At 38.6% G+C, this 26,758-nt stretch overlaps 1 protein-coding gene across 2 annotated transcripts in view; it reads left to right on the forward strand.

Annotated features, from left to right (window-relative positions):
- LOC138616240 (carbohydrate sulfotransferase 8-like) overlaps positions 1–26,758 on the forward strand; it is a 173,236-nt gene that overhangs the window by 26,981 nt on the left and 119,497 nt on the right. For both annotated transcript variants that reach the window (XM_069690401.1, XM_069690402.1), the window contains one exon: positions 16,096–16,289. In XM_069690401.1, the coding sequence (XP_069546502.1) occupies positions 16,130–16,289 (160 nt within the window). In that variant the 5' untranslated portion in view covers positions 16,096–16,129. The remainder of the gene's footprint in view (positions 1–16,095; positions 16,290–26,758) is intronic.

Genomic DNA, 26,758 nt, shown 5'->3' on the forward strand with positions numbered 1-26,758 from the left:
GTATTTGAAAAAGAGCTTTTCGGATTCATAGGTTTTCAGTGGCTCAAGTCATAAACTGTATACAAGGGTGGATCTATAAGTTCCAGGACTGTTCCTGATGCGTGCAAGCAATGCACAGCATCGTGATGTTGCTCAATTAAAGTCATCACCAAAGTTACGCACGTTTTTGTGAGCGCTGTCTGTGATTTCTCCGTGGACATGACCAGAGGGCGCACATCAAGTTTTGTTTCAAACTCTGGAAATCGGCAACGGAGACGCTTAAAATGCTTCAGGAAGCCGACGGCAATGAAGCACTGAGCCTGGAGAGGTGTTTTGAGGGACATTTGCATTTCTGAGGGGCCGAATATCACCAAAGAAAAAAAAACAAAAACGGGCACATCAGGTTAGACCCCCATCCAGGTGGGTTATCTTTGACATTCACAGGGCTGTGTACCATGAACACATCCTCAGGGTCACACTGTCAACAAAGTAGGCATCTGAGGAAAAACACTCAGTGCAAATGACCTGAACTGTGGCCTTATGGCACCTGGGTTTTCCAACATGACCCCCGCTCACAGCCAAATAAAAACACACAAGTTTCTTGCCTAAAATAACAGAATCTGGGCTCCATGCTGCTTCTTTTTGTTCCGTATTAATTTGTCACAAACTTTGATGTGTGCTCTCTGCTCAAGTTTCAAGTGCGTAAAACATTGCACATGCACCCGGACCACTGCTCACAAAATATGTGTAACTGTGATGAAATTTGTATCACTTACAAACCTTCCTCCTGCTCTGTGCACTTCACAGTGTTACGCATCGTTTGTGCACAACAGGAGCAGTCTCAGAATGTATTGATCCCAGCAACATTGTTAGCTTTTTTGACATTATAACAGGCAAACATTTAGTCCTATTTATAACAGTGCTTACAGTTAAAGGTCTTAAATGGAATTCACATCTGAGCTTTGACTCTGCCACTCCATAACCCTCCATTTCTTCCTTTTGAACCATTCATTGGTCGTGTGCTTTGGATCATTATTCCATTGAGAATGTACACTTCATGTTCAACTTCAACTTGCAGGCACACGGCCTCACATTATCTTCGAACACTCTGAGTGTAACATTGTGAGTAAATAAACAGTGACTTTTCTTCACATTTGCTCAATCAGTATATGGAGCATAGGAGCACAGCATATTAGCATGACCCGTGGAACACGTTAGAAAGTCGATATTTCTCTAGAATTCAGGGAAAAATAGAAAACAAGCATCTACATATATTCTCAAAAATCTACATTAGGTAATAATTGCCATTTATTTTTTTAATCATGGAAATCGTTTCCAGTATCCCCACATTATTCAGTCATTTCTGACCTTTTGCGAACCCGCATACTACGTTTTTCTGCATACTTCTCTATGTTTTTGCTCTGTTGGCAGCAATCCGTTTTGCCAATTCTACTTCTGCAGTTTGTCTGTTGTTGAGTTTTTAGGTTTAAGTTACAAAGGAATGGTCAGTGGGGACTCAAGAATTCTGCACAGTCATGTAGATCCAGATTGCACGCTTAAAATGTGCTGCAAAATACAATGCTAAGGTAATGTTACCAAATTTTAAAGCTTGTACAGCTTAAAAATAATCTAAAGGTGCTGCGTTGTGTTTACTTTATTTCATATTAGTGCATTTGCTGTCAGACCTTGAATCTAACCACTGTGAACTGTCTCTGCTTGTATTTCTGTCAGTGCTTCATTCTCCCATTTTGTTTAAGATACTTTGGCTCCTACGGTCATGACTGACAAAAAATGTTGGCAAGGAATTTGGGGCTTCGCTGGAAACACTCACTAAGGCCAACACTTGCGCTGATAATGGCAAATGTAATGGTTTTGTTTTGCTGTTTCAAACTGATCACTGTTTAAGATTGCTCTCCCTTGTGACAAGAATCACAAGGAAGCTAAGCAGCCAATGATTTCATCATCCAACTTTCCTTTTCACACTGAAATCAAAGAATAAATAAATCACATAAAAATACAGCAAGCTTCCAAAGAATTACAAAAGCAGACAAGCATCAAGTGGAGGGATGTGATATGACCTTTCTCCTGGCAATCCGCAGATCTCTCTGACAATTAAAAAAATAGGTGAGGAAAAATGAGTGGGGTGAGAAAAAAATTCAGCACTATTGATTTATTTGCATGTTTACTGGTGAAGAGGACTTTGTTGGGAACATGCTAAGAGCTTTAAGCAGTAAATCCAGAGCGGGTCAAGGTTTACCGGATGTTTGAATAAGCCAAAGGATGTTGCTTCAAAAGACTTAGTTCTAATGAGTTATTCAGTGTATCCATTGAATGTGTGGAGAAATTGGGCCAAGGTGACTGAACGAAAAAAAAGAAGGAAAAAACTCAAATGAAATTCAAGCTAGTGTGGATGCATCACATTTTTTGATGCATCCTTTATCTCATTTATGCCAGCATTTACATTTTGTATGCTGCGTTACATCACAAATGTTAATGACACACACAAGAACAAACACACACACACACACACACACACACACACACACACACACACACACACACACACACACACACACACACACACACACACACACACACACACACACACACACACACACACACACTGCCTTCGCATGCAGATTGAGAATCAGTATCATCAGCCAGTTTGTCCTCACACTGTATTTGCAATGTAGGCACTCAGCTAACGCAGCTAATCCTGCTGAAATTCCTAAATTAATATGATTTGTTGTTGGACCTCTTTACTGAATTGAGTCCAAAATATTGTGTAATTGTGTTATGCTTAATGCACTACTGAGGACAGAGTGTACAGTATCTGCCTTTGACCCAATGTGTAGTGGGCAATCACACTAGAAAATTGCTTTTTAAAATCTGACATTTAGAAATAAAAAAACTGCTGCCAGAAAGTGTTTTGACAACAGAGACCACACAAAGTAATTTTCCCCCTGTTGAATGCAATGTTCGCAGCAGATTCTCAACATTGCAAGGACAGGAATCCAAACCACACTGAATCACAAACAAGAAGTGGCAGGAATTTATTTGAAGTAAAAAAATTTTTTTAAGGCTGGGAGTTATTTTTCCTCCACTAGATCGGCTCTCATGTAATGTATCTACTCTACCCTGCAGGTCAGTGAGCTGCTGTAAGGCCCAATGTATGAATAAAAACTAAGCTGTTGCCTCATCTGAGAAGTGGGTAGTGGACCATAGTATGACAAGGATGTCATCACTTTGCACCTTACACTTATAAAGAGAGACATTGTGATATAATGTTCCCTTTTTGACCGACCAAGGACCTAAAGTGAGTAAGAGGGGTTGCTGATTGGTGGCTGTTGGTGAAACTGTTGCAGCCAGTTGTACAGTGATGGTGGTTGGACATCTGGTCCAACTGGTAGTTCCTTAACAGTAACAGTAGGTTAACTGGAGCAGATGCACAAATGAGGACAGAATGTACAATATCCTCATAGTATATTTACTGCATATGTGTTCTGCGTGCCATGGCCAGTTAGCAGATGTCCCGAAGATCTGTGTAAACAATCCACCATTTGCACAAGAACTGAACACATACAGATGACTGTTTCATTGAACACACACACAAGAAAAGCTCCATGAAGGGGGAGAGGGGTATATGTTTGACTGACTGTCTGCATATCCATGTGCCATAAGACTCACACACAGATCATTGAAAAGTTTCAAACTTAACAACATGCTTCTAGTTATGTAGTTCAAATGACAAAGTAAGTTCATGTGTACCTCCCTGATGCAAATTACAAGTTCATTTACAACGCTCTTCTGTGTTATGTATGTACAGGGCACATTTTAGGTAAAGAGCAATGGTGCATTGTGTGCACCACAAACCCAGACAAACATATAACATACAGAGAAATACATGCAGTTATACACATACGTCTGTTTGTTCCTCTTAATTTTACACTCCAGTTACCTGAGACTTTTTTTGTGCAGCTGATTTCTCATGAGTACCAAATACTCATACCTGGTTATCAGAAGTGCATATTTACAAGTTTTTTCCAAAAATAAAATACCCTAATGCCCTAAAGAAACTTTGAAAATTATGCAATGTTCTAGTCATTTTTTCAGCATATGTCCACCCATCCCTTCACCTCTCACCTGCAGCTCGAGCTGGCAGCTCAATGATATTGAAAAGCCCATCCCATAAATTGATGGGATTGGTTCTTTAGGTATGTGACGCTTAAACCCTGGCTGTCTGAATCTGTCTTTTTGAGACTGTCCAACGGTTCGAACAATGGCAGCAGTGGTAAAGCTCAATGAAGTGAAACAAACAGTTGTAGCAATGTAAGCAAACATCAAGGAGTCTGCAAAGCCTACATTGGTCATTTACCAACATGTTGCTGCACTCTACTCATGTTGTGGGTGGTGATGGGGTGGGTGTGGGTCTGTGTTGTTTACAGACTGGTGAGTTTTGGCACGTAACCTACGTCATAATGTGGTCAGTGGCAGTTGGTTGAAGGCTGCTCCAGTAGTTTTAAAATTAACCCGAGGTCTACGGCCATTAGGATGCAACGACTGGAAACAATCCTCAATGGAGCGTGGACAGACCCTATCTATTCATGAAGTGAACTGCAGGCTTTTACACTTAAGTTCCCAAACAGAAAAGCTTAGCCATGGCACTGACTGCTTTTTTTCACACATGATATGTCTTCCAGCAAGCAAAAGAAACACCGCATGGGCATATTAACAGGGTTAAAAACTTGATTTTTACTGGAGGGTGTCTTTAAACACAACCTTCCTCTTGATATTTGCTCCCATTTCACAGGCCCAGAGGCTGAAAATATTAGGAATACCCTCTCAATACTTGCAGCAGCATTGCACCATCTGTCCTGCAGTATGTCAAGGCATAAAAATTCCTCCAACTTCCTCCTCCGTTCTATCTACTGAAGGCCTGCATCCTCCTGCAAACAGAAAGAGAGCAGCAGCAGTTCAAATGGTTTCACCTGGGCGTTCTGTTCAGGTCAGCAAATGATCTTCTGCTCATAGCTTTTAATTAGCCACAAGTTGTTGGTGAGTTTCAGTGCATCATTACTAAGAGGAACCCATTGAGCGTAATTATAGTTTTAGATGGTAATGAAAGCATGAGACAATACAGCCTAAGTGTTTGCCAAATGAGCCATTTGTCTGGTGTATCAGGGTCAGGTGTGTTGATGGCAGAGAAAATGGACTGAGTTTGACCCCGAGGCCCACATTTTTTAAATGAAAACCTGTTGCCAAAAAAGCTTTTGGAAAACACAGAAACCACCAACAAATCCTATGCTGTCCAGAGAAATAAAAGCAGCTTGATTTTTTTTGTTCCCCCTGTGAAATGAAACTTTAGCAGCAGATCTTCAAAATTATAAATACAAGAATCTAAAACACACCTTCTTTTTTTTTTTTTTAAGGCTGGTAGTCCCTTTTTCTTCCACCAGATAGGCTTGCATGTAATTCATCCACTCCACTCTGCTGGTCATTGAGCTGCTGGAAGACCCTGCGTATAAATAGAAACTAATCTGTAACCTCATCTGAAGGGCTGGTGGTGGAGCACAGCAGTGCCCCTTGGCAGGTATTGGGCTGACGTGATATGATGAGGATGTGTTGTATTTGAGCATGTCTGATTGTGTTGGAGCTGTCATCACCTGCTCTGCCTGAGCTGGTAGCTATCCTAAGGCCAGCGTGGCAGGTCACCGTCACAGCTTTTTCATTTGTAAGGTATTTGGGAGATTTTGTTTCTGGTGCGCCAGTGCTTTGGTAGCCACTGCTGTATATGTGCATTATATACACGATATAATGCATTTGTGGCTATGTATTTATTTGTTTTTAATCCAAACAGTAGGAGGTTGTTGGAAATGAAGCATGAAAAACAGCTATGGTCCAGTTTTCTATATAACAGGGTTATGTGACACATATAATTGTGTCTAAAGATTTAGAAAATTGAAAACTAGTTTGTATTGCAGTCGAGACGTTGTTTGTCAAAGCTGTAGTCACGCACTGATTGGTCTCCTAACTGCAGAAAGGTGCTGAATCTGTTATTTAGATGCACAAATTTCAGGTTTTACTGCCTGTTCTCTGCAGCAGCTGTATTTTCTAGATGAGAATTTCAAATATAAAATCAAAAGTTGAACACTTTCATCTCAGTATGTGTGGGACACATTTGTACACAACCATTGCACAGTTCTGTGGGTTGTTTGCATTGAAGCATTATGAATCCTTTATTCTGACTCTATCATGTTAGTGTACAGGTGCCTTAGCACGTTTACATAAAGAAAGTAGTCAGGGTATTGTTCGATGTATATTACCCTCTTGCTGCTGAATAGGGGAACTTTCTTAACGTGTCTATAGACCTTTTCTATCAGTAAACGGCTGCAAGAGAAAGCTGGGAGGGTTGATGGCTGATTGCAGAGGCTTATTATAATAGCGTGCATAAGTTCATCTCAGAGCTCACCGTCTGTCATAAATAAGACAATTAGCAGTGCTTTGAACATGATCTTATACCAGCTCCCATTGTGCGCTTGTCGAATTCCCTCGCACATAATCATTTATTAATGAAAGACACCTGGCAACGGCTTCCCTTTCTTTTTATTTGGTAGCCAACACTGTTCACTTTCACTGAACCATGAATCGTATCAAAAAATAATATCCTAGAACATTTTCTAGGACATCTGAAATGCTCCAAACCACAGAGGAAGCAGGTGATTGGATATGTAGTAAAAATGGATTGATTTCTTTGCCAGTGCATGTTATGAAGCATCCGGCTCACATGCAGAGTAAGATTGATGCTCATTAGTTGTTAGTATTAAAGAATATATATCAGTGTAATGGTTAGGACTGTGATATTTGATTACAGGGATGTTAAAATTTTGAGGATATATGAAACTGATCCACATTGTAACCTTAGTTCTATGAACAGCGGTGGAGCCTTGTCACAAGCTTACCCCTGTGGAGCAGTCGGTAAGTCGGCAGCCGACTTTGGTATCAGTTTTAGGATGTTTTCACAACCTAAAGTCCAGACTAAGGTCTATGTTTTTGTTACATTCTATGCATTTGATTCGGTTCCATTTGGTCTCACATGAAATGTTGCCAGTGCACGTAATAACTTTACATGAATTATACTTATCATCCCTATACTTGATTGGTTTTTACACGGCGTGCATCGTACGTCGACTGGTTATTAATTCAGTCTCTAGCCTTTTCTGTTAAAACAAAGAAAAATAAATCACCAGATTAATTTCTTTGCCAGAATATTATTATTATTATTTTCCTCTTAGAAAATATGTTATAAGTTGTGTTATTTTCATGTGTTTTTCAGGGAGAGTTTTGATTTCTTCAATGGATCAAATTACAGTTAAATACTCTCTTCCTCTCTCCATGTCATTTTTACTTCTTCTCATATTTAGTGGATGACAATGGCCTACCTCAACTTCCTGTAATTAGTGCAGAAGTCTAAACCATCGAAGAGGTGATTTCACACTCCAAGCTCACCAAATCATGGTTCAGTTTGGTCCTTGCCGGTACCACCTCTTTGGTTGGACTAAATTTTGGTCTTTTGGTCTGGACTGTGGTCTGAGGTTCTTCTCTCACATGCTATTTTTGTTCAGACCAAACAAAAAAGTCCAAAGGTCCTGACCAAACAATGAAAGTGCCATTAATCTTTTGAAGAAAGTGTGGGTGTTTAGGTTTTAGTCAAATAGTAGTTTTAGGTTCTATTTGTTGATGAAACATTTCATCATAGTCATGTTTCCAAAGGTCGCTTTTTATTTTGTTTTAGTGTTATTTAAAAAAAAGTCAATTAAAATGTTTTGCGTAGATTTGTTGAGGAAATTATAAATTCGTAGCGAATATGTATCAGTAGGGCTCTTTCTACCATTCTTTATGTGCTTTTTAATGAAGCCTGATATACACACAATAAATACACATCTGTTAAGCACATTGGTCACATTGGCAGCTTTTACTTTAAACTGATACCTCGGTCAGGGCATAATGCTGCTTCATGAAATATAATTCACATGGACCAACACTGTGCCGCTTTATCAACGTTAGTTAGACAAGACATCAGAGAAGAATGACATTACTTAATGAAGAAAATCATTTCTAAAGTATTGTTATTCAGTTAGTTATTTGGATCTAAATAATACATGCCTTTTAATCAAGATTTTACCTGACTGAATATTGTTGAACACACACTTCGGTTCTGTTCTGTAAAAGACTAAATGCTTTATTTCACCACAAACTGTTCTTATTAGCAAATTTTCAAAAAAAAAAAATATCACAGTTAAACACTTCTTTCACATGTAGGCTACCACATGTGTTTGACAGCTGTGATTTTGATGTGCTTGGAACCAAAAAGCACAAATTCTTTGATGTGTATTATACATGAACATCAGAATCATCCCTATTATCACTCTGACACATAATAAATCTTTTCCTGCATAAAATGGGACACATTGTGTCATTTCTTGGCGTATACATCTGTTTGGAAGTGGAGTAAAAAGGCAGTGTCTTTAGAATGAAGCGTTGTTTGATCATAATGAGATGTTTGTGTCAAGCTGTGACAGTTGCAGTGGTATTATTTTTGTCTTTTATTTTATTATTTCAGATGAAATTGGCTGCTCCTTTTCAGGCCTGTCCTGGTTCATAGGTAAATGCTGTAGTTACACACAAACACAAGTGGGAGTGTTGAGTTGTGGTTCAACTTCAATGTAAAGTGTAGTGTTCTCAGCAGGTGGAGACACACCCATTTGCATGTGCATTGCCGTTTTGCAGCCCAGAGTCTGGCATTCTGGCCGTCACCCTATTTAATAATATGTCAATTTGATTTAAGCTGGGGAAGAGCAAGGAGTGGATCTGACGGAAAACCTTTTTAATATCTAATTAATTATGGAATTATTTTCAGAAAGACACTGAGAAGAAGGAGTAAATTTAGCTAATAACACCATAATGACTTGTAGAACAAATGTATTGGCTTTGTTTTCACTTTTCATGAGAGAATTTTAGGCTTTTTGAACAGTTTGTTAGATCCAGCCACCAGTGGCCCTCAGTAGTATTGCATGTTAAGGCACCTACACACTGGCTTCATTTTCTCAGTGCTGCTTTCAATATGTTAAGAAGGTTCTTCACTCTTGTAAAAATGTCTGGGCACTAGTTTCATTACTCAAGAGGATCAGTCCTGACCACAGTCAGGTCCACAATCACACACAGTCAGTGGGTGCATTAGTGGATGGGGAGAGTCATCACAGCAAGTCACTAAAACCTCAGACTGCAGCATTTAAACTAAGGCATTTTGATAAGAATTTTAATTTAACATTTTTCAGGAGTTAGACAGCATCCAGCAACACTAAGAGCTTCAAAGAGAAACAGACCAATCTCTTAAGAACTACTTTGCTCCTCTTTTTTTTTTTAGCTGCGTGACTTCACAGCCCTTTATGCTGCTATCATATTTTGTTAACAACTTATTAACTCCATTACACTCACCAGCCCAAAAACAGGCCAAGTGAAAATTCAAATGGCGTATTTTGAATGGCCTAGGCATATTTCTGTATCAAATTATTTGTCCTTTGAATGCACAAATCCTCATGATTTAAACATTCGATCGTTTTAAGATACCGAGATCACCACGACAAAGAAGCACTAGTGGTTCCTTACTTTGTAGAAAGAGTACATATACACCTTTTCTGATATCTATCGGGGCACATACTTCTTGAACAACTACGCGCTGCACTCCAGTTTCACCATAAAAGTCTAACAAATAAAATGCTTTCAATCTTTAAAAGACAAAAACAGGGACGGGGTTGAATGTTACAGGGTTGAAAGTTGTCGTCACCCCCCCCCACACACACACACACACACCCTCACACTCCTGTTATTTAATAATCATTCATCCACGCAGTGTTGAGTTTTAGAGACAACAAATATGTATGTTTTCATTCTGTTTTGAAGGGACAATTGCAAAAGTTTCATAACAGGCATCCATCCATCCATTATCTATACCCGCTTTATCCTGAACAGCGTCACAGCTCACTTTGGGCGAAGGCAGGGTTCACACCCTGGACATGTCGCCAGTCTATCACAGGGCCAACACATAGAGACAGACGGAAACAAAGACCATTCACGCCTAAGGGCAATTTGTAGAATCACCAATTAACCTGAGATGCATGTTTTTGGATGGCGGGGGGAAGCCGGAGTACCCGGAGAGAAGCCACGAAGGCACAGGGAGAACATGCAAACTCCACACAGAAAGGACCGGATTCGAACCCAGAACCTTTTCGCTATGAGGCAACAGTCCTAACCACCACTGCACCGCCCATAACAGGCATTAATCAGAAAATAATTTAAAGATTATAAATTACAGGAAGAGGGATGAGCCAATAGTTAATGAACAAAGGAAAACAGAAAGAATATCACAGACAAGGTTTTCTAGTATAACACCAACTTTAACTTGTGACCTCAGTCATGAACATATATGTCAATTTACAGCAATGTCAACAAAGACTTATGATTGTACATTTATTAGAGGCAGAATTTATGGTTAAGCTATTTTTTTTTCTCTTGTCTATCTGGTTTCCTGTCCTATGTTTACATTCTTATTGTTTCAAGCTGCTTTGCAAATAATTTTTGATAATAAGTACAATACCAGTACAATTATCTTGTTCTAATTGTAGAAATGTTGTTTCAAGCTGCTTTGCCATTCATGTTTGATAACAAGTACAATACATGTACAATTATATTTTGCTAATAGTAGAAATGAAATGCCCACAGCTTTATCATAGTAATGAGGCATGTGTGACAGTCTCAATGTAACAAAACACAGGAAAGGCATCTGCTGAGACCAGCCACTTGCTTAAAGACTAAAAAAAACAAGGACACTCTTTTCAAATCACTAAAATCAACACTGACATGAATACATGCTTTTCACACTTTGCTGACTCAATACTACATTGCCTTTCCACGCACTGGACTTGGGGGTACAAAACCAAACACTAGTTTATGCACTTCAAAAAATGTCTCCAATAGCCAGAAACAACAGGCAGCTGTTTACCTGACCCCAATATATTGTAGAAAAGTAAGGTGATGAAGCTGAGGGGTTAGACCTGAAAAAGAATCGGAAATGGAAGTGAAAACCTGGGATGATTTCCTGCGATGAGATTACATTACGTGGTTTTGCACTGGCAGTATGAATGACACTGAGATGTAAAAGGTCAAACCCTGTTGATAAAACAGAGTAAGAAGATAGCATCAGCTTCCCATCTTGCATTTAATGCTTCCACAACTCTGACAGTATAGGATGAAAATTGAGTCCACTGGAAAGCAGTCAGTTCAGTCTTCACATGCAGGGGAAGGGGGATTTCATTTATCACAGCAAACATAGATAAACTCTGCTAAACATGCAGTCAAAATGTGCAGTTCAATTTTTTTTCTTTTCTGTTTTTCCCTAAATAGTTTCCATAAAGTCTGTAACTGTTCATGTACAAACCAAAGTAGTAATATTTTAATGGAAATACATTAAAGGGGGTATTCTGTAAGATATTTAGTTTAAAACATTCAAAAAATAACTGCAAGTATCAAAAGAATGTGACGAAATAGCACTGTTGATGTTTTGTCACAGACACCTATGTATTGTTTCGCAAAGACATCTATTGAAGTTAGTATTCTAACCAGCTAGCTCTGGCCTGTTCTGTCTTGTAATACCACTTAGTACCACAAGACGGTACAGTGAGTCCATCTTGAGAGGAAGAAGTAGTGAATTCTAATTTCTTATTGTCGTGAATGGAACTGTCAGCATTAAATTATGAAACTGTTGGCAAAAAAGTACCAGAACAAGAGTTAACATGTTGCTTTCCACCGACAGCTGTTTGTGAGTAAAAGAATGAAGTTTGATGCTGAACTCGTACTGTTTCCTCTAGACTGTTTAAAAAGGCACCTAATTGTTTATTGTTATGAATGTATTGACCATCAGTCAAACTAATCCAGGCCGAAAGCTGCATCTGCAGTGGACCATCAAAACAATTTGTAGAGTTTTTACCCACACTGCCTTTCTCTTATCCTCTCTGTGTGCCTGTTATTCAGGGTGTCTCCACTGATGAGCTCAGGGCTGAATACCTTTACACAGTACATTTTTGTACAACGGTACTGATAGTGTTGATATGTTTAGTGTGCTTTTTGTTGATATGCGGTTCAGAAGAGTTAGATTAGATGTATCAAGTTCAAGTAGCTCATCATCTAGTTATCCAACTGAATGATTTTATGTAGCAAACAAACAGACGTACTGACGTTGTTTGGACAATTCAAAAAGGATCTATACTGCAGCTAATGACAACATTAACAGTACTTAAAAATATGCTAAATGGTGCCAATAAATGGTGATTTTTCTATGGCTGTTTTCTTGCTACTATGGCTTTGCTACAAATGGAGGTAAACAAGCTGGACTGTAAATTATATTTGTATACAGTATCACCTCCTAATCTAGGGCTACATAGTGGTATTACAAAATGGGATTTAATTCTTACAGATTACACCTTTAAATTCTGTCTGTGTAGCATCTTCATGAATATTATGGCTTTCATACAATGGATAGCAGCCCATTGATTAAAAAGTTTGTAGAGTACATAGGGATACGAATGGTGTTTCCATGGCAACTGTGTAGTGTGCACAGCCAACCAACATGATATATTACAGCGATTGAAATCTATGCATACATCTCTATCGTCCTTACTGTAAACATGAAAGAAGTAGCAGATGTGAAATAGCTCCTGAACCATATCTCAACACCCAAAGTACCCCTACGGAGCACAGAGGGTACCACATCCCCATTATACAGCAACAACAATGAACATCACCACGTGTACACAGATCCTTTCCATCATCACATAGAAAACTTCCATAAACAACAGTTACAGCATGTAAATAAGATTTGTAATTTAAAGCTACTTTCATAATGCAGGAGTTGCAATGTGTAGTGTGCTGATCTGAAGTGACAGACACTTAAATACAGTCATCACAGTGTAAAGAGAGACATAAATGAAATAAAAGAAAACTTGCATTTCCCTTCTCTCCTCTGCAACAAATGCCGGGATGTCTGTTTATAATAACCATACTTACTCCTGAAGAAATCAGTGTGCTTTTGATTGCATGGTTTCCCTACTGATGGATCTCAAGAAACTTCATATGGAAATGCAATGTTGTCAATAAAAAAAGCAGAATAAATGGTTATTAGGGTGGCCTCATGTTTTGCCATCTGGATGACTAGTTTAACCCCTACCAAAGCAAATGCTGTGATGTTTTTGACTTTGATATGGGTCTGCTTACATGTCAGTCCAATTACTGTCTGTCCAAGTCAAACGTGTCATTTTCATTTTATGGTTATTGTACAGCTGCAGTCATTGATAGCATGTAATACACATTGGCTCTTTTCTCCCCTATTCAGTTTTTCTTAATGACCAAACTGACTGACAGCGACATAAATGGGAGTATTCCAGCTTTAAATAATGTTACAAACTCACTTTAATACCATGTGATAAAGGACACATGTTTTGAAGCTGCAACACTGGTGACCCACTGACTAACAAACATTTTCCCCTAAGGGCTGCATTCACTTGCTTTTGAAACCATACACGACTACAAATGACATAACCTGACCCTATAGTTGCTGCTGATGTCAACTCACATACACATTTGCTGCCCTTGATAACCGCAAACTGTACACCTCTGTACCAGAATCACAGTAGACTGTTAGCCTGATTATTCTATGGGTGCATTTCATGTGGCTGATGTAGAGATGCAAGGAGTAGGTGAGAATGAGTGTTTGCTTCTCTTCACTCCAAAAATAAACTAAATCTGTTAATTGCCCAAGAGTGACCAGGAGTTTCAGTTTCAGTTTCTCCTAGCTTTAAGAAAAGAAAAAAAAAAACCTCCCGGCTGAGAATTTTACTGGAACATTGTATGTTTGTTATTCGTTTTTGTTTTTAAAAATAAAATTCTAGCTGGGACTCTGCCTCTGATTGGTTTACCCTGATAATACCCAATCAATCATCATTCTTCATGCTGACACCCAACCAGCAAAGGCAATGAGTACATGCCAATCAGAGGCAGAGGAGTGCAGCTCATGCCTTTGCCACCTTTGGGGAAAAAAAAACCCAGAAATTTGACACGGTTCAGATTATGTAACGGGACAAATTTGCCTATGAGGAGGAGGTGGTGCAAAAAGTGGACTGAGCTTCATGTTTCCAACCAAGAGGGGCGCAGTTTAAACAAAAACAAAAACATAATAGCAAGGATTGCCTAAGTACAAGGAAGTAGTAACTTTAACTCACACCACATTTCAAGTGATCATTTAACCCAAACCATGATATTTCCATAACCTCCCAACCAAGTGGATTTTAACCCCAGTGTGGTCACACCTTAAAACATTGATATTTTATTATTAACGTTTTGGACAGCATAGACAAATGCTGCTGGATGTCACAGAAATACATGAATTGACCATGAAATCTATCACGTATGAGTCACATATAACTTAACACATTACATGCTGGTAAGAGGTCATGGTCACTTCAAGTATTTCTGAGATCCAGTCTTCCATAAGTGGCACAAAAATCATTCTGTCATCATTTGTCTACTTTAAAACACAAACCCACATCCATTAGCTGTTAACTTTGTCTTATTTATGTATTTTATTATTTTTGCACCATTCTTCTCCTGGTTAACTTTTTGACGTCTTCTTTGTCCTTTTTGATTATGTGGTGAGATATTGTTATAAGTCCCTCTTGGATTCTGTTTCATCTGCTTATTTGCACTTTGTGCCGCATCTCATTTTCTGTGTATTTTCTCATCTGTATAAACAAAACCAAAATTTTGACAGAAATCCCTGTATATTCAAACATTACAGCAGGAAACATGACACATCGTTTTTTTACACTCATCATTTATTGATAAGTTCTGGTTTGTGCTCAGGATACAATGTGAAAGTCAAGTTTGGGACATCGCTGAAATAGAGCCAATTTTATTTCCTGCAATGGTTGAGTAGTAACCAAAGCTCATTTGCATATCAATTTGAAGACAGATGCTACCCGGTCTTTCTGCTGTATGAACAGACCTCAGAGTTGGTCTGCACTCATACCAGTCCAACTGGAATTGTGTTTACAAAACTGTATCCTTACAAACAGAACGCAGGTTTCTATATTTGGAGGGATTAGGTGTTATCTCGTCTTATCTCCATGTTGATTTTCTAAACAGCTTTAATATTACGTTTTCTTCTCTTTTTAACTTAAATACTTGAATAGGTTGATATGTTGGGTCTCTATAAATAAAATAAACTGACTTACTTGGTCATTCTGTCTTCACATTATTATTAAATTTGAAGTGATAGGATTCGGTCTTGTGCTAATTTTGAGCCAATATTTGACCTCCATTTTTATCTGCAAATCGGGCACAACTATTATAATCTTGGACAAAACTGAATTTGGGTGTTCACTTTCATTAGAAGTAGATACAGCACTGTTTATCATGTTTTCACCAACATTTAAATACTATTTACCAGCAGTTGAGAAAGTGGCCAAGTTATTGACTTTTGTAGCAAAACAGCTATTTAAAAATACTATAACATGAGGGAAAGTCCGGTAAAAGGTAGTAAAATATATTTAGAGTACACAAATGTTACTAATAATTCAGAAAAATTGCTCCTGCAAAATTTTCACCTTTATATATTAAAACATTGTACTATTATTACTGGTACATGAATGTGCTGGTAGGAGTTTACTGTCGCACTTGGTTGAGGTGCAGCTAATTTTAATTATTTTATATACTATTGGGTGGATTAACCTATGAAATTGCATCATGGTTTATAATCTTATCGCGTGTTCTGTTTGTAAAATTTTAATCTTCTAAGTAGTAACTAACAATATTAAGTAAATGTAGTGATCTTGAAATAAACATGTACAGTAACATAAAGTGGAAATTCTCAGGTAAAGCAATAGTACTTCAGACTTGTGTATTACTTGAGTAAACTTAGTTATTTGTCCACCACCATTTACTCTTCTGTGTTAATACTACACTACAAACACTGACGACACTCTTCTCTCTTTCTTTAATTTCCATCAGAATTTATTACATTAGCATCTCACTGTGCAGCATCATGCTGTGGATGAAGTGGAAGATGGTGGTGGACTCCCTGCGTGGACGGAGAAGGAGGCTGCCCTGCTCCCTCTGGTTCGTCCTGCTGTTCGCCGCTGGAGGTCTAGTTCTCTTCATTCACCAACAGGATCTGTCAGAGATGGTCCAGCAACAAGGCCCAGGTTAGTCTCTGCCTGACCTACAACAGCATAAAGTCGAACAGGAAATCGCTTTTTGAGGGCTGATACTTGTACTGGTGGTGTCCTGTATTGCGCGGATATCTTGTTGCAGTGTGAATCGTTTTAATTCAGGCCAGTTTTTAGTGTCTCTCAGCATATTCTCTGCAGGCTGGCAAAATATTGGTAAAAACACACATTTGATAAACACTTAAAAATTGGAAGTAACCACAAATGCAGCTATATTCAACAATCCATAAAAATCCACATCCACAGCTTTAACCAGTATAGAGCAGTAACAGTTCCAACTAATACAATAGGTGTAAAGTGTCAGTGCTCATCTGTTTGAACGGAGTAATGAGTAAAAACAAAAAGCAAGTGTCACACAAGCAGTGTGTCTCCTGGCAGTAACTGGACTCCACACTTCCTGTTCATACAGTATGTATCAGGGGAAAGCAAAAAGAAGTGCGAGGAAACAAAAAAGTAGTTCAGAAACAAACCTGTCATGTTATGGAGAAATCAGACTTTAAAAAAATGTTAGCTATACTGTATCAATACAGAAACTAATCATAGATTAGTATAATATGACATATAGATTTTTTAAACGATAAGGACAAATATACATGCATTTCATTTGCTACTCTTGTTGCTGTGTGAATCAGTTTATTGACAGTATACACTGACTTAATGATCATGAAATGCTCAATATCTGCTCTTTGCATTTTTAGAAATTTGTATGTAATAGACTAATTAAACACAAACAAACATTATAGCCCTACATTTTCTGCAAAATAATAAAAAGACTCTAATGAACTCACATACAAGCAGAAAGACAAGTCAGACACAAATGCAAGAATATACATCCACATTAATACATTTGCACATGCACAGATGAGCAAGTATAGCAATGCACATCTAAGCACACACAGGTTGTCTGCACATAGGCTACAACAAAGAACATGCGAACATAAATATACAGGGAGGATACATGTTAATAAATACAGTATAGGTATAAAAGAAATTGTGCTACTTGTGCAAATTACAGCACACATACTATTTGTACACATATAGACACATGAACTATCAAAGAGGAGATTACTGTGTTTTTGCATAGTTATATTATTTGGTGTGTCAGATTTAAATGGAGACATACAATACTGGCCTTTTCATTCCATCTCAGAGAGCATGTGGTCAGTTTCCAATTCTCATCTAGAAGGATCGAGGCCACACATTAATTTTCCAAATGAGTCGAACCTTTGTCCTCATAAAGTGACCCAGCGTGCTTCTGCTTGGCACTCAGCATTAAGGAGATTGGGGTTTAAGCAGCCATGATGGACGAGTGTCCTAATCATGTAAGCTGCTTCATGTCTCAGAAACAAGAGATCAGCTGCTTCCTCATACACATCTTTGGCTTGCAGGGCACTTTCAACCAAATGAGAGCAGCATCAGTTGAATGATTCTGCTCTTCTTGCACCAGCCCATGACTTAGAATTATGTTTCTTTTTTTATACACATCATGGGTTATATTTGACCTTATTTTGATTTCAAGATCTGAATCTTTTCGACATGTTTAATGTAATTATTTTGGAATAAACTCTTTATACACCAGTAGCGTGACGAGTAAACAACATGACAAATGCTAAATTCCTTACCTTTATATGACTTTACAGCAGTTGCTTAAAAAACATGTTAATAGATTTGCATCAGCTCGTTCTTCATGAAGATGATTGAATCATTGTCCAGTGATGAAGATCTTGTCCTGCTGCTCCTCACTCGACAAAATAAGAGGAGCTTTTAGCCAAACCTGCTGCAACCCTGTTGCCTGCTTGCTACCAACTGTACTTCATCCAACATAAACTCCTCACTAACATGATAGCCTGGTGTCATTAGGAGTTGGATGTTTTGTCCATTCGACTTTCACACAATGTGATTGATTGATGCCTTTAGTCATGGTGCGAAAGCTCCGATCTCCATGCAAAAAATATTTGTGCTTTTTACGCTGTGCAATATTTGTGTTCTGTGTAAAATTACTCATGAAAAAAACAACAGTTACATTTTTTTTTATAACAAGTAAATACAAAACAAAAAAAACAAAAAAAAAAAAAATCAGTCAGTTGTAATGAATTGATGTGTTTGTGTTGGTGATGATCAAAGAAAATGCTGATGAAGTGGCCGAGCGGGCTCTCTGGAGACCAAATCATCACCAGCAGAGAACCTTAGAGTCAGAGAACCAGTAATTCACCGAGTATCTGCACTATCATGTGTCAACAGTACTGTGAATCATTACAAGTATGAGCGGTGTCACACTCCACAGCAATAAAAGCCACTTAGCCAGAGTGGAATCTCTCCAACCCTCTAATATCCCCCTGATTGTCAGATGCTTTCAGACGCCGTGTCAGGTGGAAAAAAGGCCTTTCACAATGAAACAAACACAAGCAGGACGTATGCAGAGGCGCGAGTGCAAGACAGACATGCACATTATGTACAAACATACAAACCGTGACATACAGTATTTAATATTCATGACAAATATGAGACCAACACCCTAAGAGCTTGGAGGAAGTTTGTTCAGACATTTGAGGGCTACAAGAACCAGATACTGTGTGAGATCAAGTCTGAAAGCTCCAACTGTTATATGCGGTGACTCTGAACCTTTAAAGGAGCAACATTTTTCAATAAAAGCACTGGTCAGTGGAAAATATTGTCTTTTCAAAAGACATTTACATTTGGCATTTAATAGCTCATTTGCACAATTGGCATATCTGTAATTTTGCAGACATACATTATGGATGAATTTATGTTTAATGAATTCCTTTTACCTAAAAATGTAACTCTGATCTTTTAAAACTAATATCTTATTTTCATAGTTTTGGACATACCTTTATGATGTCAAACTGTTGAGATCTGGAAAACTAAAATGAGCAGCTGTATTGTTTTAGTTCCAGATATTCTTAATTTTAGTTTTAAGGGAAAAACCCAAAGTAACTCCTTGTTTTACAGGGTGAAAAAAAGTTCAGTAGGACACGGATTAACAGTAACAGAGGTTTAGAACAAACACTTCGGTAAATAGTTTTACTGCTCAGCAGAGTTTGGATAATTTGGGTTGAGACCTCTGTGATTGTCTCCCAACTGATGCTTCAAGCCCCCTCTGTCATCTTTTTAGCAAAGTCATCTGATTTAATTCATACTTAGTTCTGTTTTTTTAATTATTCAGCCCCTCAGCACCCTCAGAGCTGGCACCTATGCCTGTTTCTGTCCTTCAGCCACAGTTGGTAAAAGTCAACTGTGTTGTGCATAAATTTTGTTTTACTGGTATCATAAAGGGTGAAGTCATACAGTGCTGTTCATAGTTTTCCATCTCTATTCCGCACGTGAGTGTGCCCTGGACTTCAGGTTACCTCCTAATGTGACATCACTGCTCGACACCTGACCTCATGCTCATCAGGCTACAACTTAACAATTACATTTTTATGATCGAAGTCGTAGTTGTTTGTATTATTTGGAGTTGGGAGAGGAGGGATTTCTTAGTTTGTGACTGTAGAGGTGCTGCAGTATCAAATATTTACAGTTACTACAAATTGTAATACAATGAAATAAGTCCATCCATGTGACAGTTTGTATGTTGATTTTATATCAAGTATTTTTGCAAAAACTGACATGTTGAGATCAGTTGATGAGTGGGTGAGTGAGTCAGATGATAACAGTTTGTCTTTGAGGTAATTAAAAATTACAACTCTCCTGTATTTGGGATTTTGTTGACAGTAGGCTATTCAAATCATCTTATGAAGCATTTGTAACAAATATGTAAACAGTTACTGAATGTTTGATAGATAGATTATGTATAATCAGTGTTAACATCTACGCATTCATTATGTAAATAGATGTAGACAGTAATTTAGTAAATGTTTTGTATATTAGTAAAATGTGTGCCTGTAGCCTTTGTAAAAGTTAATCGAAAAGGAAGTGATACCAACTTGGTACAATATACAAAGTATTATTTTTATATATTAAAGCGTGCACATATTCTGTTACTAGCTAACAAGACAAGTAAAAACAATGTAATATTTCAGTTAAATTAGATACGATATCACTTTTTAAAATATAATATGCCAAAATCATTTGGAACTCACTCTTTAAAAAGGACTTATTATTGATATGATATACATTCGTGTTGTGAACAAAACATAAGGCTAGGCTAAAGAAGAAGCGTGTAGCTTTATAATTACAGTGATCAGATTGTACCATGTATATGGTTTTAAAAGAATGATCAAATACTGGGGAACAATAATTAATCAAGTAGATTTGCATCTGTTTGGTTGATGATCTGTGGCTCTGAACCAAAGTCTGACACCTCTGGATAAAGCTGAATAACGCTGACTAACATACCTGCACACACGCACTGCATCAGCATTAAAACTGTAGGAGACATTCGCCAGCATGTAGTCCCACGAGCATCATACATAGCAACAACAAAGCTTATAACCAGAATGCAACACTCTTAAAGCAAACAAGCCACTGAGGCTGACATATTCATCAAGTGACGGTATAATTTAGGTGACATATGTCAAAGTGCGAGTGAATGCTAACAAGAGGCAGCAGCATTTAATTAATGATTTCTCTCTGTTTTCATTACTGGCCAATTTTCAAACACATAGGGTGTGTCTGCGATAAGTTTTGCAGCCTAAGCACATCCTTTTATCTCCTCTACTGTACTACTTGGATATTGAAGTAAGAATTTCACTTTACTAAATCATGCATGAGAGAATGTGCGCTGTACACAGAACACAGTGGCTGCACAGTCTTCCCAGCCCCCTCGCGAAAGCACAATGAGCAAGCGGTATCTTTGCCTTAAGCTATGGTGCTTCACCCTAGCAGCAGCTCATATCTAATAGAGCCGAGTTATAATACATTGGGTGTCAGCTTTTATCTGCCTCCCCCTCCTTCTCCACCTCTTTATTTTGCTCGCAGTGTACTTGAGAGCTTTTGTATCCGCATGGTTTGGATGGCCTGCACAGTGGTGGCGGAGAAAACTTGCACTTAAAATGGCAGCAGTCACCCCCTGATCTCACCCAAGTAATTGTTTAAGGGCAATTGGAGGAGCAGCAGCCACTTTCTCAGGGAGAAGAGACACCTGAAGAGCTGGCAGTCCAGATAAATTGTCGGCACAAATTTACACCTCCGGGCATTTTTCAGATGAGCGTGGCAGTGAGGACCAACTGGTTTTGGGGAGTAGGAGGTCGGCCTGTGTATCACCTCATAAACTCCAACACAGCAATCTGTAAATGGAGGAGAGGAGGGGAAGTTGTCACTCCGCTGCATGTGTGTCTGAGAAAATATGTGTTTACTAGCGAGCAGGTGTCTGCACCTCAGTGTAGCTGATAATAACATGCTATTGGTGCTTTTAATCAAACATTACCCGGTGTTGCGGCAGCACGTGTAATACACCCACCCGCCCACTAGAGGGAAATGCATCAATGTAACGTCTTTGCTTTGGGAAATGTATCAATGTCACATGCTTTAGGAAAACAAAACCATGTAGAAACCCACGTGGTTATGGTTAGGAAACAAAAACAAAAAACACTGTGATGCCCGGGACTCAAACTAACTCCATGACCTTAAATGGACTTCAGTATCCTTTGCACTCTCATAACCTCCATCGACGTATGTTTGTCACATGACCTCTCCTCACGTAACCTGCCTACCTATCTTCTTATGCCTAGACGATGCTAAGTGTGTCAAAGACATACTTCCCTCTAGTGGCTGGGTGTATTACACACTTTGGTAGGTAGGTAGGTAGGTAGGTAATCCCCGAGGGGAAATTTTTTCGCCACAGCAGCATACATACAGGAGCAATAATAGAAACAATAGAATAAAAATAATAATAGAATAGAATAATATAATAGAAAAGCAATAAAATAAAAATAAAAATATAAAATATAAAATGCACAGTACATACAGTATATATATACAGTACATTAAATATCTATATATATTATATACAACAAACCAATAAACACAGTCAACACATATATATATATATATATATATATACATACAGTACAGTATATATCTACATATATAATATACATATAATATACAAGCAACCAAGAAACACAGTCAACAGTGTTATTGTACTGTGATGGATTTTGCCAGAGGTGAGTTATTGTAAAGTCTTATGGCAGTGGGCAGGAATGATCTCCTGTATCTGTCCTTGTGACAGCGGAGCTGGAGGAATCTTTTAGAGAAAACTTTGCCGTGATACTGGGCTGTTCTGGGCAGTGCTGGGCTTATACTCTACACACAAAACACGCTTATGTTACTCATTTACTTTAAATGAGTGTTAATTACACTTGATTTAAAGCATACACTTTAATATTCTTTAAAACCTTTGAGAGGGATTTTACAGAAACTTGTATGTTTTAATCCTTTTCAAACACAAAGCTCACCAGCTCACCTGTAGGCTTAAAATAACAAGTGCCTGCAGGCACAAACACAACTTGAGCAAGTACGACAACGTAAGAAACTGATTTCTAGCTTTTTAGGCTCCTTGATTTATTTATTTTTCCAACATGTGTTCTGTCTTATTCCAATGAATATGTAATTAAACAGCACAGCCTTGACAGCAGTAGCTTGTCACAACATGTTAGTTTAAACTGCTCTGATAGTTTGATGGCTCTCATTAAAAAAAAAGAAAAAAGGATGACACTTATGATTAAAGAAATCGGTTTGGCATACTTTTTTATTCTGCTCACTATGATGCTACATCCAGCAACTTGCAGCTGCAGCATGCAGTGAAGCTGGCAAATAGTGCATGGGCCTAACAAAATAGCCATAATCCCTATTAAACAAAACAAAAAAAGTGGAAAAACAGAATTAATTTCTGTTATTACAAGTCCAAGCACAATTTTAATTCAGTTACTTCAGGTGTGATTGTGTTATAGCATTCAAACAACACATTACCTCAAATAAAATATGATTATTTACAATCTAATGACCAGGCATTGCAGAGAAGTGATATTTTGTAATGTGAAACGTCTCACTTGTGATGAAACCAGAGAGACTCTGCAGTTTCCCTCCACTCTGTGTGAGTTTTTAAACTTCTTTCTGCTCATTGTTTGTTTTTTCCAACCTGCAACTTTTTTGAGTTTGTTTAATTCATTGAGGTGTTTTCAGTTGCAGCAGACCATTTTTTTTTTTTTGTCTTCGTGCAGAACAGCTATAACCACCCACTACACACCACTTTACCTGCTCAGCATTAAGTGGCAGTCAGGCACTGTGAGCCACTAGGTGGTGAACAGAGTGAGAAATTTCCTCACGGGTTGGCAAAGGGGAAGTCAAAAAAACATATTACTGAAGGTTTTAAGTTACTGCTTCTTGACTAGACTGAGTTTTCATAATTCACTGGGTGAAAATGTCATCAATACCTTTGATTTTGTTTCATACAAAATGGGATGCAGGTAAAGGGCAACGTCTGAAAATGTCAGTCTGCAGACTGCCTTTCTATGAATGAAGTAAAAAAAAAGCAACCACTTCTTCCCTTCGAATACCATGATAAATTGAATCCTATGATAGAGCTCCGTCATGGCTACTACTTCTACGAGGAAGACAAAAGAGAAGTAAAAGGTCTAAATTCAGTGGTGCAACATTTAGGCAGGATGCCATACAGAAAGCTGGCAGCTACAGTGAGAGCACAGTGTTCAATAATACAATGTTCCTTCAAGAGGTTTTGATAAGTATTAGACATGCAGACAAAACATTGCAAATGCATGAGGTTAAGTTGGGAGGTACTGGGGAAAGCATAAAGGCAGGGCAGGTAAAGTGATCAAGAGAAACAACATCTTTAGATGCACACTGACTTGTTGTTTTGGCTGTGATCATGTCAAGTGCATTATGAAATGCTGTGCTTTTCTGCATGCATAAAATAGAGTAAATGAAAATGAGTAATAGAATTAATCTGGCTGTATGCCGTTGGCCCCCTCCAGCTCTCCATCCCTGTATCTGTGTCCACATGGAGCCTGCCAGGAACTGGGCATATTGTTTCACGCTCGAAGGAAAAATTTGATCTCTCTGTCAGAGGTCCAGTAATCCCTTAAGCCTTGTCTGTTTGCATAGTCCAATTTAGCTGTCTCTTAATGTAATTAAATTGTGCTGATGACCCTCAGAGCAGCAGAACGGCACTGTATTTGTAGGCAAATCCATCACTGGATGTTTGTGGAAAAAACTCAATGTTATTTTCCCCCTGCTTTTCCATTCATTCATTCATATGTGTGTGCAAAGCTCCTTTAACAAAGCCTGTTTGTGTTGTGTTGGCACTATCCCCACTATTCCTCCCCAAGCAGGAAGATTGAAAAGCATTGGAAAGCAATACTTGGCAAAGCCAACTCCATCACAGGACTTTTACACAACCTTAAGTACAATATACCCGCTGAAAACAAGGGGTATTCTGTCTCCTGAGCAAAGTGCAACAACATACCTTACAGTTTTGCCATCCTGCTTAGTGTTTGGATCACATGACATCTGGCATGGGACATGGGCAGCAACTATTATAGCAACCACGGCTCCACATTCAGCTATGTCTTCTCGTGTTCACCTCAGGGAGTAGAGGCAACCTCTCAGGGGGCCGCTGGGATACCCTGAAAAAAAAAAAAAAAAAAAAATTGAAAACCAGACTGTTTTCATGCTCGGGTATCAGGTGCCTGCATCACCGTGTCTCCAGCCTCTCCCAGACCTGGGTCATGTCAATTGGATTTAAAATGGAGCTGCTCGGAGGCAACTGCAAGGTCATGTGATTTCCCATTAACATTAATGCCAGGGGTTATGCCCTGGTAGCCCGGCAAAATAATCTGTTTTCCATGCCATCTGATCCCACTCACCAATGGCTTCTACATGCCAACCTATACAAATAGATTTTATTTTTTGACATTCCCACTCAAGCAGAGGTCAGAGTCAAAAATGTGTAAATATGGAAGCTGTTGACAAAAGATTTTGCACTTTTAGACCCTTCGAGATACAAATACTGTTGCTTGACTAAAACTGTTTTACATTAACTGGAAAATGAAGGTTGAAAACTCAACATGGGAAGAGAAGATTTTGGATGTGGTTTTCACTTTCTTTTCTATATGTAAGAGAAAGGTTACTTTCTGTGGTAGAGTCCAGTGAGAATGTGTGTGCAGCCACAAATCACATTACTGCAGAGCTCTCCTCTGAACTTCAAAACAGCTGATCTTGTGCTATCCAGAAAGCCATGAAATATGAAACACAAATCCTAAAGAAACCATACAGTGTTAGAGGAGAGACAAGAGAAAGAGAGGGAGGACATTGATTCAAATAACAAAAAAAAGAAAAACATGTGCTGTGATCTTTCTTTCAACTCAGCGTAGTTGAAGATGCATCTTTTGAGCCAGTGCCAAGCAGACAGGGTGAGGGCCCCCCCCCCCCCCGCTGAGCAGCAGAGCATGGCTTGGCCGTCCTGCTGTTGGCGGTGGGTCTTTCAGGTTGCCCTTTTCCATAACGCCACGCTGGGTAACGTTTGAAACTCCAAAAGGAAATAAAACAGAATGAGATTTGGGCATCAGGTGGATCCAACAGAGAGGCTGATTTTTGAAAATGTCTTTGAAGACTGTAATCAGAGATGTTGCCTGCTGTCAGTCTTTCTCGCGCTATGTCACGGTAGGAACTGAGGCTTTGAACACAATAGAGTTCATCTTTTGGAAGACAGTTTCAGATTTTTGTAGACAGTGGAAAATTCATATGCAATAACAATCCAAATTAATTGGGATTTCAGAGACATGTAAAAATGTGTTGTGCCTTTTCTGCCTCTTCTACTCGTATTAAATACATATCAGTTACAGTGTGGGCCTTTGAGTTTTGACTGACCAGCTGTACCGAAAGGCCAACTGAGACACAGTTGGCAGGACACCTCTCTTGTATAATGAATGTATTGTAACCGTGTTCCTGTACACAAACAGACTGGCCTCAGCAGTATGCAGCTGTGCTGACACTGATTAAACTCAGCACCTGGCTTCTTGCTCACTATACCATTGTCATGTTGCGTCAGTGTCACGTTTTGCTTCGTCCACATGTAAAAAGTAGAGTGCCTTAGGTTTAGGCACCAACAACCACATGGTTAGTCTCAGGAAAAGATCATGGTTTGGGTTAGAGTAAGTCATTTTGTGTAAGTAACGTTATGGACGTCAAAAATCAAAGGTAAGTTAAATATGTCACGTACCTAATTTACTTATGTTACTGAAAATAAATCCACGATGGTTTTTGCTTTCACACGAACTCAAACACCAGTTGTTTGGGAAAATGTCCTGTGTTTGTTCCAGCCTTGCTGGGCCTTCCTCCTGCTCTAACTTAATCAGTCTTTGTAATTGGTCCCATGACCTCCTTATTTGACCCTGGTCGTGCATGCGTGTACATATTTTTTATGCCTACCAAAGCAAGGCGTGACACTGACATGGTATCCTCTAGGG

Source organism: Brachyistius frenatus, unplaced genomic scaffold, assembly GCF_029030835.1.
Source record: "Brachyistius frenatus isolate BFR_SWC_R1_liver_20210118 unplaced genomic scaffold, ASM2903083v1 Contig_9, whole genome shotgun sequence".
Lineage (NCBI taxonomy): Eukaryota > Metazoa > Chordata > Actinopteri > Embiotocidae > Brachyistius > Brachyistius frenatus.